Consider the following 15,852-nt stretch of genomic DNA (forward strand, 5'->3'; position numbering starts at 1 on the left):
TTTTCATTCTTTATATTTGCACCCTGGTCCTCGAACTTTGCAAGCTATCCTAAGCCAACGATACTGGATTCTTTGTGCACACTCTGTCATCAAAAGGGTTTTACGTGGGTGTATTAAGTGTTTCCGCACTAAACCCTCTCCGTTCACTCCAACCATGGGAGAACTTCCATCTCCTAGAGTCCAACAAGTGACTGCTTTTCACCATACTGGTGTGGACTATGGTGAGCCCTTTCAGGTTACCACGACTCGCACTCGTGGTTGCAAGTCCACAAAGGCATACTTATGCTTGTTTGTCTTGCCACCAAAGCCCTACATTTGGAATTGGTTTCTGATCTTTCAACCAGTTTGTTCTTGGCAGCATTTTCTCGCTTCATCTCTCGAAGGGGAAGGCCAGCCCACGTTTACAGTGAATGTGGAACTAATTTTGTTGGAGCTCATCGAGAACTCAAAGAACTCTACCAGTTTGTAAGACAGACAACCCATAACACTGAAGTGAGCAATAAGCTGAGTCAGGAAGGAATTGCATGGCATTTCAACCCCCCAGCAGCACCGCACTTTGGCGGGTTATGGGAGGCTGGCATGAAGTCTGTTAAAAGCCACTTAACTAAAGTCATTGGCTTACAGATCCTTTCTTATGAAGAGCTCTCGACCATCCTGATTCGCATCGAAGGGGTCTTAAACTCTCGTCCTCTTTGTGAGATCAGCTCAGACCCGTCAGAACTTGATGTCCTAACAGCTGCTCATTTTTTGATTCTACAGCCCATAACATCATTACCCGAACCTGACATCACCCACCTCAACATTAACCGATTAAATCGCTGGCAGCTGGTCCAACGTATAATTCAAGATTTCTGGAAACGCTGGAGAAAGGAATATTTGTACTCACTCCAGCAGAGAAGCAAATGGACACAGCCAGGTGGTCAGCCCAAGATTGGAGATTTGGTCGTGATCAAAAATGAGTACACCCCTCCACTCAAATGGGGTCTCGCTCGAATTGAAGCTCTTCACCCAGGACCAGACCGAATTCCCCGGGTGGCTACTATCCGGACTGCTACAAGTGTCTTGCAACGTCCGCTGATTAAGCTGTGCCCTTTGCCAGTGGACAATGGTTATGATCTAGGACAGAATTCAACAAGATCATGTAATCTGTAACAAATTGCTTTCTTTTCCTTGCTGTATATACCTTTGTGTTTGTTACCTGGAGCTAACAACGGGGGCGGAATGTTCGGACTTTGTGACTTATGTCCTTGTTGTGTGAAGTGTTACTTGTGCCCCTTTTGCGTGTCGTATCAACAGTTCGGCAAGATGGCGGGCCGCATGCAGTCGGGTCGTTTGTTTTTTATTTGGCTATCGTTTCGTTGTCATATTTGTATTCACTAAATCAGACTTTTAATATATTTATGGTCCTCCGGAAGAAATTCGTTGAAATAAAGAACACATAGGGTTCAAGTAACATAGGTAAAACACTAAAATAGGTAAACCTAGGTTAAAGCAATAGAATTAGAAAGTTAATAAAATACTGAAAAATGCATCAACACAAATAATTCAGAAAATAAAGTAAAAATCATTAAAAACAGAGTAAAATGACTTTCCTGGGTTAAATTATTTTAGTATCCAAATTTATTACAAGAATATTAATAATGATAAAAAACAAGTGTGAAAAAAATACAAGGTTGCTCCGACCTTTAGCTTTATAATCAGCTGATCACCTGAATGACAAAAGCATAATATTTATTCCTCTAAAATAATACTTTTAAAAGCTAGGAGGGCAGAGTCTTGCAATGTTACTAGTGATGGGATTTTCCATACTTCGATACCTCGATACCTTCGATACTTAACGGTATCGCAAAGTATCAAGTATCGAAACTGTAAGTTCGATACATTTTTTCGATACCGGAATGCTTGTTCATTTGTATTGAATTAAGTTTTAAGTCGCCATCGTACAAAATACAACTACAGTAGAACCTCGATGATACGTTCCCGTTTCATAGATTTTCCCGTGTTATGCGCCGATTAATTTTGGTCCCGCCGAAAGTACTATATTTACAATGGTTTAGTTTCCCGGAACATACACTTATAAAATAATTAATTTCCCGTTTCATACGTTTTTACGAAGCGGAAAAGTCCTAAAATTCACAAATTTTTTTTGTTATATATATTCCTCCTGATAAATTACGTTTTAATTAATGCTTTTATTTTGAAAAACGTTAATTGTTTACCTGTGCAAACGTAAGAAAATAAACTTTATCACATCATAGATATGGAGAGTATCGGGAAGACTGTGCACTTCGCTAGTAGCATCTATGGCCAGTACCAAGCGAGACTAGTGGCACAAACTAGCAATGATTATGAAAATGGTGCACGCGCTTTACCAAGGCACGGATCTCATATTTTGTGCATTCATTAATCTTTGAACTGAATATACCCGTTTGTTATTGTTTTCTTACGATCGGATTGTTTTGTATTTTACATTTCTCTAGTTAAAATTTTATTGAAAATTGTTCTGTTGCATAAAGTTGTTTGTAAAATGAAACAAACATGCAAAAAATTCTGATTTTCTTTTTACAATAGCCTAAATTTTTAATTTCTAATTTAGGCTTGGTGACTTTTCCCATCCTCCAAGAAAGGACTTCAAACATTTTGTAAGGCCACTGTTTCTCATGTCAGCTTTACTTTATTATGGACTGTATTTTACATTTCTGGTGGTTTTATTATATGTATATATAATGATGAATTCATATCTTTCATTAATATAATGCAATTATTTACACATTATGTTTTATGTATTTAAGTTTAATCTGACATTGTGCTGGTATGATAAGATTGAATTTATATAGTTTAAAACTTATTTATGTAATTGTAATAATTGTTACTTGATGGGAAAATATTTTCCCTTGGAGAATCGAAAGTATCGAAGTATCGAAAGTATCGAACTGAAATAAAAATACAAAATAGAGTATCGAAAGTGTGGTATCGTCCCACCTCTAAATGTTACAAATAAAATTTTATTTTGTAAAGTTATAAATGTGTAATAGCCTTTTAAGAATGCTGTGGCCAAACCCTATTATGCAAGCAATGCAGTCCGTGAATTTTTTTTAATTTAATTTAGTTTTTTTTAATCTCAAAATGTTACTCCTAAATTTATTTTAATGTACTTAAATGTATTTGGACACATATTACTGTAAATTGGTTTTAATAGTAGTGTCTAGATTGTTTGATAGCAAACACACTTACCTGATTAAAAAATTTATTATTTTAACATACACTTTTATGAAAAAACTGTGTTTGATTAGGGCCGTCTTTTCCTGAAACAATTAAGTGTGTATCTTCAAGGTGTGGGTGTATAAAATTTTCTCTCAACCAATTGTCAAAAAATTTTTAGTTAAGTTGGAATTATGGGATCCTGCAACGTTGCTATTTGGTTTTGACATATTGATATTTGCAAATATTTTAATATGGATGTTTATTATATGGGATAATTTTAATGCCATAATATCCTAATGTTTTAGTTGGGGAACATCATATATATTAGATGGGTTTCATTGTTGTGAGCGTTAACAATCAAAATTTCGGTACTGAATCAACTCGTCTTGGAACATACTTGTCTCACAGTTATCACAATCGAGCAGAGACGTGTTGTGGAGGCAGTTTGGTGTGTGGTTGTTGCAGACGCTTGCTTCTGACCGGCACGCCACTCCAGAACAATCTGATGGAGCTGTGGTCACTGATGCACTTTCTCATGCCTACCGTGTTCCAATCCCACCGCGAGTTCAAGGAGTGGTTCTCGAACCCGGTGTCTGGCATGATCGAGGGCAACGCCGAGTACAACGAGAATCTCATCAAGCGCTTGCACAAGGTTCGTGTCCAGTCCTGGCTGCTCCATAGTGTAGAGACAGATGCTTGCATTTGAATGTAGCTGTGCGTTTCTGGTAGCGATGGGTTGATTCCACATTTCTTCAATTCCGATTTCGGATAGCGCATCATCGTTCAATTCAGGTTCAATTCAGATTCTAGTTCCCAGTTTTACAAATCCATGATTTTGTGTTCTAGTGAAATTCCTCTTTTTTGGCCATCTTCTTTAAAAGTCTTGTTTGTTCTGTTTCACTTGATTTACGTCCATGAAAGTTTACATTGACGTTAAACACTATCTGATCATGAAATATTTTATGTTTATCATGATTCAAAATCATAATACATTTAACAATGCAAACTATCCACAAACGTAGATACAGTGCATTATAAAAAAAAATTATTTACACATGGGCAGCAACAATAAATCTTTGGCATTTAATTTAATGACTATGTATGCATGAATCCAATTTTAACTAACTTCTTTTAGGCAAAAAAGTTAACATAAAAGTATCAAAAATAAATGATAAATGTCATTCAGCTGGGGAACTTGTTGGTATTTTACAAATATTTTCCCTGGTGAATGCTACAGGTTTGGCTGACAAATCACATCCTGCTTAAAGTTCCTTCTGTGGAGTTACCTTTATAAAACATGTTATTATCTCCTATAGCAAAGACTTTGATTGTGATTGTCAGTCAACATTTTTTTTTGCACCATCCTATTACTTAAACATTGTAGATTTACTTATACTTGTGCTCTACTCTTGCTGATATGCTGGCAAGTGCTGTAATGAAGTGTTGGCTTTGGCTGTAGGTGTTGCGGCCTTTTCTGCTGAGGCGGCTCAAGACTGAGGTTGAGAAGCAGCTGCCCAAGAAGTATGAGCATGTGGTCATGTGTCGCCTTTCCAAGAGACAACGCTACCTCTACGATGACTTCATGTCCCGTGCTAAGTGAGTCATCGCTGGGTTAAAGATTCGGGGAGCTGCTATGGCATTGATTGGCTAGACTAGAGAGTGTGGACAGAGAGAAATAACACACATCGTGTAATTACGTGTTTCTATAGTTAAAAGAAGTCACGCCACTTTGAGGTTATCACCTTTACAAAGTGCAGCACCAATTAAAAACTAGTTCAATCACAGACATGTACTGCAGCTTAGGAAAACACCCTGGCATGCTGCAAGTCGTCAATACAGTAAAACTTTGCACAACAAACTCCTTTGAAAATAAATCCTCACCACACCAAAGCAGCTTTTAGGTCGTTTCAAAATACCATGTAACCTATATGTGTTTATTCCACTAAATACTAGTACATATCATTTTTAGTTTTGATTTTACTTGATTACAAAAAACCTCACGGTAAAGATGCCCAAAATCAGCCCCTTCAAGTTAGTTATACTGAAGTTTTAGTGTATTTTATGCATTCAGGATGTAAGCTTATACTGCGCTTAGTAGGCATAAACTCGCATCCGTGCATAAACAACTCGTGCCTTATTTTTATGCTTCTACTATATGGCAAAAAAGTAAATTATAAAAAAAAGTGCATCATACCATCCGAACAACTTAATTTAACATGCCTATGTGGGCAAATGGACATTTACTACAATTCGTAAATTCCAAAAATAAAATAAAATAACAATTAAAGGCAGCAATGTTAGAATTACAGGGAAAAAAAAACTTAAAGACCTGTAAACACATTGTATTTGCAAAAATTATGCTGAATTATTTGGCCACAATAATCTGGGTGCATAAATAATTTGCAATACACATTAGCATACCTAGAAAGAAACACCAGTCAGCCCAAAAAAATGTGATTTTTAATACTCTGAAATTAAAATCTATTTTTAATTTGTTTCCTAACTTACAGGAAATCATTTTCTAATTAGGCTGTCATTTTAGTTAGTTAAGTGCATAAGTGAGATTTTATTTTTTGCTCAATACAGCAGACTTTGTTTAGTTTGTTGTGTAAATATCCAGTAATAAATTTATTGGTTTATTCATAGTCCTATACAAATTTTTTTAAACTTTTTACATCAAACGATAAAGTGCTTGTTGCACTAAAAATGAAATTCGCTTTGTGACTAAGCTTAAATTGCACCTTCTATATAAAAATAATTGTATAGTACTGAAGTTTATTAGTGAAATGAAAATTATTTCTGATTAATAATCAGCTGATTTTATTAATCGTGTAGAGTTTTTTTTGTTTTATCTATAACAGCCATAAAGTTTGATTAAGGTTGCCATATTTTTGAGATTATGTTAATTTTTTTGCATTTCACGGTTATGGTAGTGTTGCTGTGCTGACCAGATGTGTGTGTGTGCGTGCGTAGGACGAAGGAGACGCTGGCCTCTGGCAACTTGCTTAGCGTCATCAACGTGCTGATGCAGCTGCGGAAGGTGTGCAACCACCCCAATCTCTTCGAGGTTCGCCCCACAGTCTCGCCTTTTCAGATGGAAGGCATTGTGCTTCACACTGCCTCTCTTGTCTATGCCGCCCTCCATTACAACCCCTTTAAGGTGTGTATTCCCTCTGCACTTAAAGTACAGGTTTAATGCTTCGTAACGTAATCTTGCCGTAGTAAAAGATGCTCGAACTGGCATTCTCTGGCCCGGCATTTTTTTACGGTGGATTCCAGCTGTTAGCTTTGGCTGCAGAGTCCTATTACTTTACTGTCTGCATTATTAGTTTTCTCAGAGTTTATCATTACTGTTAGTTCTTTTTATGGTTTCTTTTTTTTCTAGCGGGTTTGCATTTCACATTTTTATTTTCAGTATTCCTGTTAAAACTACAGTAAAACTTTGCCATGAATGTTTTCAACATACTTAGATTTTTATATATTTAAACTGCTTGGATATTTTACCAATTTGATGTAGATATTTAAACTTTTTTAAAGGATGAACTTATTCAAAAGAATAGCCTTTTAGATATTTGAATTGAATTTTTCATACCATTACACAGGAGGATTTTTTTTTAATTACGATTTTCTTAAAAGAGGTTTACTATTTACTGTCTTTACATAAACTGGCAAGATCATTAACCCTCAACCAGAGGCGAACCGAGTACTTAATTTTGGGTGGTTTGTGTGGTAGGATTGGAAGGGGAGTTAGAATTGTTGACAATTCCCCATTAGACTATTTGAACAGAATTCTGATATCTCAAATCGGTTTATTATTATTTACATTTGCATTTGCCACTAGGGAGTCTAACTTATGCTTTACAAATAATTACAAAAATTTAAAAACCCCTACATTTTTGAAATTTAATTTTAGCGATACCATTCCATTAATAATGCTAGCCGTATTTTGTGGTATATTTTGCTTTCGTGAAATTTACCTGCTTCTATGAAGGCATATCAATATCTAATACACATAATTTAAAAAAAAAAAAAGATTTAGTGACAATATTAAATGGAAATGAATGGTTTACCCATTTGATATTGTTGTCAGATTCATACTTTTTACCACTGAGGAAATTCTTGAGTACAAACAGATAGAAATGAGAGGGTGCTAGGTCCAGGCTGTTGGGTGGATGCTCCAGAAACACCCCTGCCGTATCCCTTTAACTGGACGAGACATGTTGGTACAGGCAGTTCAGTCTTTTCCGTAAAGTTCCACTATCTCCGACTGGATTGCTCCAACTTTCTTTCCTTTTTGCACAAAGAAATCTTATCACAGCTAGGTTCTCCTCCACAGTTGACGATATAATCTCTACCACCATTTTACCAGTGACTGACAAATTATATTGGTTCGTGGAATCATGAGTTCTTGCATTGTGCCCAGTCATTAGCATCCTCTAGTTTCTATTTTAGTTAATTTAATTTTTACTAATTTTATCTTTGAAGTGGTAAAAGAAGTTTTTTAATCTGTCAATAATTCTTATTCTTGTTTCTTTTAAAATTATAATTGTAAGAGTCAGGGAATTTTCGTTCGAGATTTTGTGTGGCCACTCTGAAACAAATTGTTTTATTTGATATGTCCAATTGAGTATGAAATTATTCTCAAATATTGAATATTTTTTGAATGCTTGCAGACTCCTCTGTTAACAATCATTGTGATTGGCTGTGTTTGTTTTGTGCTAGCACGTGGACCTGAAGGCCCTGAACCTGGTGTTCTCGCACTTGGAGTACGAGCTGTCTGCGTTCGCGGCGCACCGGGCCAAGCGCTACTACCTGGGGCGCCGGGCCATGGAGCAGGTGGACAGCAGTCCGGAAGCTCCGCCCGTCCCCCGGAGTCGCGTCAACCTCAACGTCAAGATCTCCAGCAAGCAGCAGGAGCACCAGCTGTCGGCCGTCATCCGGGCCTACAAGCTGCGGCCGCCTCCGCCACCCCTTCCTCCCGCACCGACTGCCGGTGAGCCCACAGTGTTGCCAGGATTGAAGCCATTGCAACGCACTGGCAATCATAGCAACTACGATAGTTGTTCGCACTTTGTGACTTATGTCCTTGATATGTGAAGTGTTACTTGTGCCCCTTTTGCGTGTCGTATAAACAGTTCGGAAAAATGGAGGGCCGCTTGCATACTGGTCGTTTGATTTGTACATGGCTATCGTTTCGTTGTCATAGTAGTATTCAATATATCAGACTCTCTATTATATTTATAGTCCTCCGGAAGAAATTCGTTGAAACAAAGAACAATAGTATCTAATAATCACCATGCAGTTTAAAAAAAATGTCTTTTTTTGTATTCTTGGGGAATGGTTAAAATATGAATCAAAGCAAAGAGGTTTACGATATTTAATTTTAATTAATTTTTAAGTCATAGCGATAGGAAAGAGGTTTATGTGGAGTGTTTTGGTAGTTACGAGGCGAGACAGGATCAGGAATGAGATATTGCAAGCAAGAGCAGGAGTACAGGACCTAAATGAGATCATGGTAAAAACAAGAATGAGATGGTATGGACACGTCAAGTGAAAGGTGAAAGAGAATCTGCCTAGTAAAATGATGAAGTTGTAGTACACAGGAACATGTTTGAATTCAAAGTGTTTTATTATTTTGTACTTACCTTGTGTATGCATAATTCAGCAGTAAGTTATTTTAGTTTATATGGATTTTATTAGGGATGGGTTGAGTACACATTTTTATCGATTCCGATACCAGTACCGATTCCTAAATTTCGATTCTCGATTCCGAGTCATTCCAGTTTTCGATTCCTGGTAATTATGGTCACATAATTAAAACTACTTAAGAATTGAATGCATTACATAATGATAATAACATGTATAAAGGATAATTATAGACTTAGGATTAAATGTTGAGGTTTTTTTTTTTTTTTCAATTACCAGTGAAGAAGCATTTTCACATAAAGTTTGTTTGCTAGTAAGTACTAGGCTGTGCACAAAGAAGTTCAACATTTAGACAAGGTTCTTTAACAGGCAATAACGCCGATAACATAACATCTTTGTTCAAAATGGGTTCAAAGGTAGCACTACTTTTTTCTGTGGTACCTTTTGACTTAGTTGGTGACAGTGCTGTAAACAAAAGTTTGTTTTTCTTCAAAGACTATTTTTTCTGGTAGTAATGTGTGCCGGGATTTCAAATGCTTCATTAAATTGGTTGTAGATTTATAAGTACCGCTCCGTGAAATTTGCGCACTACCATTATTACAAATTGCATATTTGTCATTTTCACTATTGATGCGAAAATGTTCCCAAACTTTAGACATGTTAATACAATATCAGACCATTCGCATCGTAATTTGAAACGACAGTCGGCGAACATTTTTTTACTAATAAACTAGCAAAACACTTGAAAATAGTTTTAGCAAAACAATATTTGTGCCAAATAAATAGCATAAATGCGAAACAATTCACAGTAACCTCAATAGCACGACGGTGAATCACGGCGTAATTCACCGTCGTGCTATTGAGGTTACTGTGAATTGTTTCGCATTTATGCTATTTATTTGGCACAAATATTGTTTTGCTAAAACTATTTTCAAGTGTTTTTCTAGTAATTATTACGGTTTTCCTTTGCAAGAAATAAACACGAGCCTCTGTTGGCGGTATGGCCAGAGAATTCTTTATTATCGATTGTTGCTTTCATTATACAATTTGTCCCGTACGCAACGAATCGATACGTTTCGACTTGACTTTAATTTTATGGCCACCAGAGATTTTGTGGAGGCCATCATCCTTGAATGGCTCACAACTAAACTGGTGACGACACGTGATGTGATCTCGTTTCATAACCGTCACTTTCTTCACAAAAAACAATGGACTTTTCTTAACTGCAAATAAAATTAATAACTCTTTTTACAATTTATTTACGTCTAATACATGAGAGAGGAATAATGTTCTTCGATCGTGGAGTTTTAATTAGAGGTTAAACATGCCCGGTAACATTGTTTTTATTTATTTTTATTCGTATAAAATTAATATTTAATAATAATAAGCATTATTAGGAATTTTATGCGCATACGGCAGGTAAGATATATTAAAATAAGTAAGTAAAGTTCAGACGAAAATATATTACTACTGTATTTTCTTAACTTAACCGATTCCTAACCTACCTTGCCCTTTTTTAGTACCCGATACTGAGTACCCAAATTTTTTAATAATCGGTGGTATCGAGGAATCGGAGAATCGAATCGACCCATCCCTAGATTTTATGAATGTTACTGAAATTATCATGATCATTCCTGTTCTTTACTTGATTAATATTTTTTTTCTTCGACTTTTCTTATACCCTGCTTCATTTTATTTGTTAGTAAAATTAGCAAAGTTCAAAAATTATTTCCTTGGCTGTGCTTAGGAGAAGAACAATATTTGTTGTCTCGTAAGAAGTAGAGAACACAGGGGTAAAACTCTACCTGTGTTACAACTAATGCAAAGTCTGAAAGCATTTCTCTCTTATAACTGCTGGCTGACCTGTGTGTGGTGTTCCAGAAGAAACTTCACAGACGGCTCCATCCGGCGCTGTCGCACAGGATCGATGTTCCTTCCAGATGATGCTGTCCCATCCTAGTGGAGTGCAAGGTATGCTGGCTTCTTCCCTTGTGCTGATTGGTCGCATGTAATAGTAGTGTAGATCTTTGAAAGTATTTTGAATTTGCTTTTGTTTTAAAGTGTTCCGTGCAGTTTGTTTCTGAATCAAAAATTCAGTTTCATTTAACAATTTTTTTTTTTTTGTGTATTAAAATTTTATTTTAAACATAACACATAAACACATAGTTTATGTAATATGGTTATGCTGTGATATGTGATTTGACTAGTAAAAATTTTAACTTGACTTATGCAAATCCGAAAATAGTTATACTTAGAAAACTCCAAAATATTTATTGATGCAGTTGTTTCTTTCTTCTTCTTCTTCTTCTTCTTCCTATATTTGCATCCAATTTCTAGTCAGTCGTGTCTTTAAGGGTGTATGTCCTGTTCCGGGTCTTTATTTATTTGGGCTTCTAAACTGGTTAAACTTGTACATTTTTTGAGTGGCTGAATTCAAAAAAAAAAATTAAAAAAAATATATAGTGCATACGTTTTGCATAATTAGCTAGCCTAGGTAAATGTTTACATTTTTTGTGCAGTATGGATAAGGAAACCAAATAAAATAAACAATTGAAAATTTTTGGGTTTAAAGGCAATTCTGATTGCTACTGCAAGGCATTGTTTAAAATTCTTTCAGAAAAAATTATTTAATTGTATTTAGCCTTTAAAATCACATTAATTCTGATTATATTATAAAGCTAGGTAAAATTAAATAATATTTCTGTAGGCCTGCAGTCTAGGACCATACACCACTCTTAACCAATTAGAAGCATGATTTTTATATGGTTTTTATAATAGAGAACATCAAGGCCTGCTATTTGTAAAGAGGCTTGCTTAGTGGTTGACATTTTATAAAACTTTTTTCAAGTTAAAAGTGTTAAAGATTTTTTCAAACCAGTGACCACATGTTAGCTGACAGCTTTACCACCAGTGTTGATTTGTGAAGAAGCATTGTACACCTGTTAATCGTCATTGAAAGGTTAAATTCAAGTCTGTGCTTTTTTATAAACCTGTAGCTAGGTTTGTCTGTTCTTAAAATGATATTTTGAATTTATGTTTTGACTCTGTAAATGTAACCAATTAATTTATGGAGTAATTTGTACTAATTTGAATAATTATACAGTAAAACCTTCATTAATGAATATTCTATCTAACGAAAAATCCCATGCAACAAAATAAAATTTTGGTCCCGCCGAACCGCCATAGATCAATGCTGTTTTAACCTCTAAATACCGAATTTTATTTGTTCCGAAATAGTGAAATTCACTTTACAACGAACTGCCGCTTTTGAAAAACAGGCAAAAATAAACATCTCCTACAAGACATCCACTAATTTTTTCGCATTCACTGCTTAAAAAATACGTGCGTATAACCGTAAAATAATATGCACCATCGCGGAAGACGATAAATAAACAAAACATCATTAATAACACACGTCGTGTATACATGCAACACTGTTCAAAATGGCGGGTACATTTAGCGCTAGTGGCGGAAACCTCTCGTACCATCGCTCTGGCAAGACGAACAATTAGTATATTTTGCGTTTCTATGGTTGAAGATGTGCACACGCAAATATTTTTATCTATGGTGGAGTACAATTTCCGTTTTTTCAGTTTTCACTGTTGTTTATTTCCACACGTAGACACAGAAATCAACACGGTACTACTGTAAAATGAATTCTAATCCTAAAAGGCTGCGACAGATTGACGTTAAAATAAAATTAGAAATTTTAAATGCAGTTGATGAAGATGGGAAAAAAAAAAAATATAGCTATACGTTTCGGCATCACGGCGTCTACACTTTCAACCATATTATCCAACCGGGAACAGATCGAAAACGTGTGAAAGTACTTTTTGACTGTCTAATGGAGGCTAGGGCATCTAACATCAACGTCTCTAGGCCGATTTTACAAGAAAAGGCATGCCAGGAAGCACTGGGGATGGAAATTGAAATTTTCCAAGCATCAAATGGTTGGACATCAAACAAGTTTATTCTATGTACTTTTTCAGAAAGACAGTTCTAGCCATTTATGTGAAGCTTTATGATGACTAGAAATATATTGTGCGAAACCTCCATATAACAAACCCCTTTAGAACAAACACAACAAAATTTGTTCCCTTTAGATTTGTTAAATGGAGGTTTCACTGTATATATATATATATATATATATATATATATATATATATATATATATATATATATATATTCTAATATAGTATATAATGTACAGGGTTATTAGGTATGAACATTCAGTGAGATGATTAAATAACCTGGAATAAAATATTAGCAGGACAGTGGCCACTTGGTTGGTTGATTTTTTTTTTTTTTTTTTTTTTTTTTTTTTTTTTTTTTTTTTTTTTTACTGTAAATGTTTACTTCGCAGCATAGGTGTGGAAGTTTCGATGTGCTGTGAACTGCTCAGCATCGGGCTAGAGGCAAATACAGTGTGCGGGTATTGTGTGCAGCGATCCCCGTAACGGGACCGGGCCCCGGGGTGGTCCACCCGCAGCAGCAGCAGCAGCAGGCGAGGAAGGCGGGGATGCTTGCGATGGACGGCGGCGGCGGCGGCTCCCCGCGCAACTTGGGCTTCGCCCAGCTCGTGTGCACCCCGTTCGGCAAGCAGATCCTCCTGACTGTCAACCCGTCCACCCAGAGCATCAGCTCCACCTCCTCGCTGCCGGGCACCACCACTGGTGAGCTGATACGTCGCAGCTCTGCGCGTGTCGTTTTATAGTGCAGGGCCATTTAAGCTTCGCTGTAACAACTGATTTTGTTGTATGTAGATTAGTTCTATTTACAGAGAAGATGTTAGTCTTGTTTGAAATGTTAAATATTTTTTTTTATTGCAAGAATATGTTATCAAATTTTAAAAAAAACTAAGAATGAGGTGAGCAGCAGATCAGAAAGAAATGCCACTGTACTAGTGTTCGGATGTTAATAGAGATAAGTATTTTTGTGTTTTCTTTTAGGGCACAATGAGGTGGGTTTATAGTATTTTTTGTGTGTGTGTGTGTGTATGAAAGTGGTATAACCTCACTATTCCAACACTTATACAATTTGTGAAGATTTAACTTGTCAAAAGGTTTACTAGTGCATCATTGTTGTTGTTTTTGGGTGTTCACAATGCACACATGTTCCTCGCCCCCCTCCCTTCACTCCCAATCACCCTTCTCTACTCAAACAACTGCGCGCACATACACACACATACACACACACACACAACACACAGGTAGATTGTTCAAATACGATTGTTTGGAAAAACAAACTGTAAGTGTGCCGTAATACCAGCCCAACCTGTTAGGGCTAGCTAACACTTACATAGTCATACAATATTTTTCTTTGCCAACTATTCAGTTATGACAAGCATAATAAACAAAGTGTTACTATTGCTAATAAGAAGTTGGATTTTTTATTTTATCTGAAGGTGAACAAGAATGTCAATTTTTTTTTCAATATTTTAAATAATTACTTAATTCAATAATGAGCATTAAAAATAATACGAGGATTTTAACCAACTATAAATATTTGTGGTAATGGAATCCCTACAAATGGCCTAATTTTAAAAGAAAGCTGAACAACCAGTGCATAACCTAGGTATGTCATTTTAATGATTTTTTTTATGTAGCAACTGATCTGTACTATTTCCCCTTTAAGAAGTTTTCCCTGTTAATAAGGTTTTATCATCCAGTCCCTTTGAAAAATGCCTTCAACAGGGTTTTAGAGTACAGTGAAACCCCTTATTTACGTTACCGTAATTTACGTTTTCCCGTTATTTGCACTATATTCTTCAGGTCCCGTTTAGTTCCCATATAGTCCAATACAATACTTTCCCGCGAATTACGTCTCAAAAATCGAATCCATCCCGCTATTTACGTCACGTAACAACCATAAACAGCCAGAAAATACCGTGGAGCTAGTAGGCAATGAACATTTTAAATCGCAAAATATACATATTTTTTTATAACATGAAAAGTTGCTTTTATTTCTAAACATGTAATAATTTAAGCCTAGGCGTGTAAAAGTACGAGTAATTATAGCAGGAGACAATCTAAAATGCACGAGGGAAAAACGTAAACTCATGAATGTACAAACATGGCTGCTTGTAAGTTCTGATACTGTATTTATGTCACAACTTAGCCGAAATACTGGTACGAAACATAAACTTCACAAGATAAAATGAGCGGAGTCTTGGTAACTGTTTTATACGTCTTTTATAATTTCAAAAGTATTGTACAGTTGACGCATATTTTTTAAACTAACCATTTATTTCTGGGGATCGTAAATAATTAATTATTGGTATCAAGACATCACGATAAACGTAAACTTGAACATGTCACGGCAGCGAGAAAACTGGTGCGTATACCAATAAACTGGTATTATAACCGGATAAAATTGGTACACGGGAGGTGGAGCTTATATTTTTTTCCGCTAAGCTCGCATCTATTGGCTGACTGCTGATGGCAGGTCATGAGTCTGGGCGGAGCATAGAGTGCGCATGCGCCGCCGCGTCCTTACAGCAGCTGACCGAGTACAATGACCTTTCTCCGCGTACGGCGCGCTTTTGACGGTAAATTTTCATCAATTTGCGGCCTTTTTTTTTTTTTTTTTTTTTTTTTTTTTTTTTTACTGTGAGCAATGTGTATGTAGCCCGTATTTGATATAAACCCTGCCGGTTACAACTGTTTTTATAATTTGGAGAGGCAAATAATCTCCTTGAACAGCCAAAAAAGCAAGCAGAAGAAAATTTCAAATTTTTTGGTTAGGACATTTTGGCTTTCATTCTTTTATTTTTTTGTCATATGCAGTAAATTAATAATTGATTATATTAGTGATGGGTCGAGTCACCCTATTTCAGCATCGAGTCGAGTTCGAGTTAAACAAAGAAATTTATCTTCGAGTCGAGCTCGAGTCGAACTCATAGAAATTTGTCTTCGAGTTGAACTCGAGCCAAACTCATGGAAATTTATCCAGGTTCAAGTGGCAGAATGATGAGCGAAATATAAGTTAAATATTTCTCAATAT

At 36.0% G+C, this 15,852-nt stretch overlaps 1 protein-coding gene across 1 annotated transcript in view; it reads left to right on the forward strand.

Moving 5' to 3' along the window:
- The window catches only part of LOC134540351 (helicase domino), a 329,560-nt gene that overhangs the window by 128,281 nt on the left and 185,427 nt on the right, over positions 1–15,852 (forward strand). The window contains exons 15-20 of the mRNA XM_063383024.1: positions 3,670–3,856; positions 4,664–4,800; positions 6,178–6,364; positions 7,927–8,197; positions 10,732–10,821; positions 13,296–13,523. Coding sequence (XP_063239094.1) covers positions 3,670–3,856; positions 4,664–4,800; positions 6,178–6,364; positions 7,927–8,197; positions 10,732–10,821; positions 13,296–13,523 — 1,100 coding nt within the window. The remainder of the gene's footprint in view (positions 1–3,669; positions 3,857–4,663; positions 4,801–6,177; positions 6,365–7,926; positions 8,198–10,731; positions 10,822–13,295; positions 13,524–15,852) is intronic.

Source organism: Bacillus rossius, chromosome 16, assembly GCF_032445375.1.
Source record: "Bacillus rossius redtenbacheri isolate Brsri chromosome 16, Brsri_v3, whole genome shotgun sequence".
Lineage (NCBI taxonomy): Eukaryota > Metazoa > Arthropoda > Insecta > Phasmatodea > Bacillidae > Bacillus > Bacillus rossius.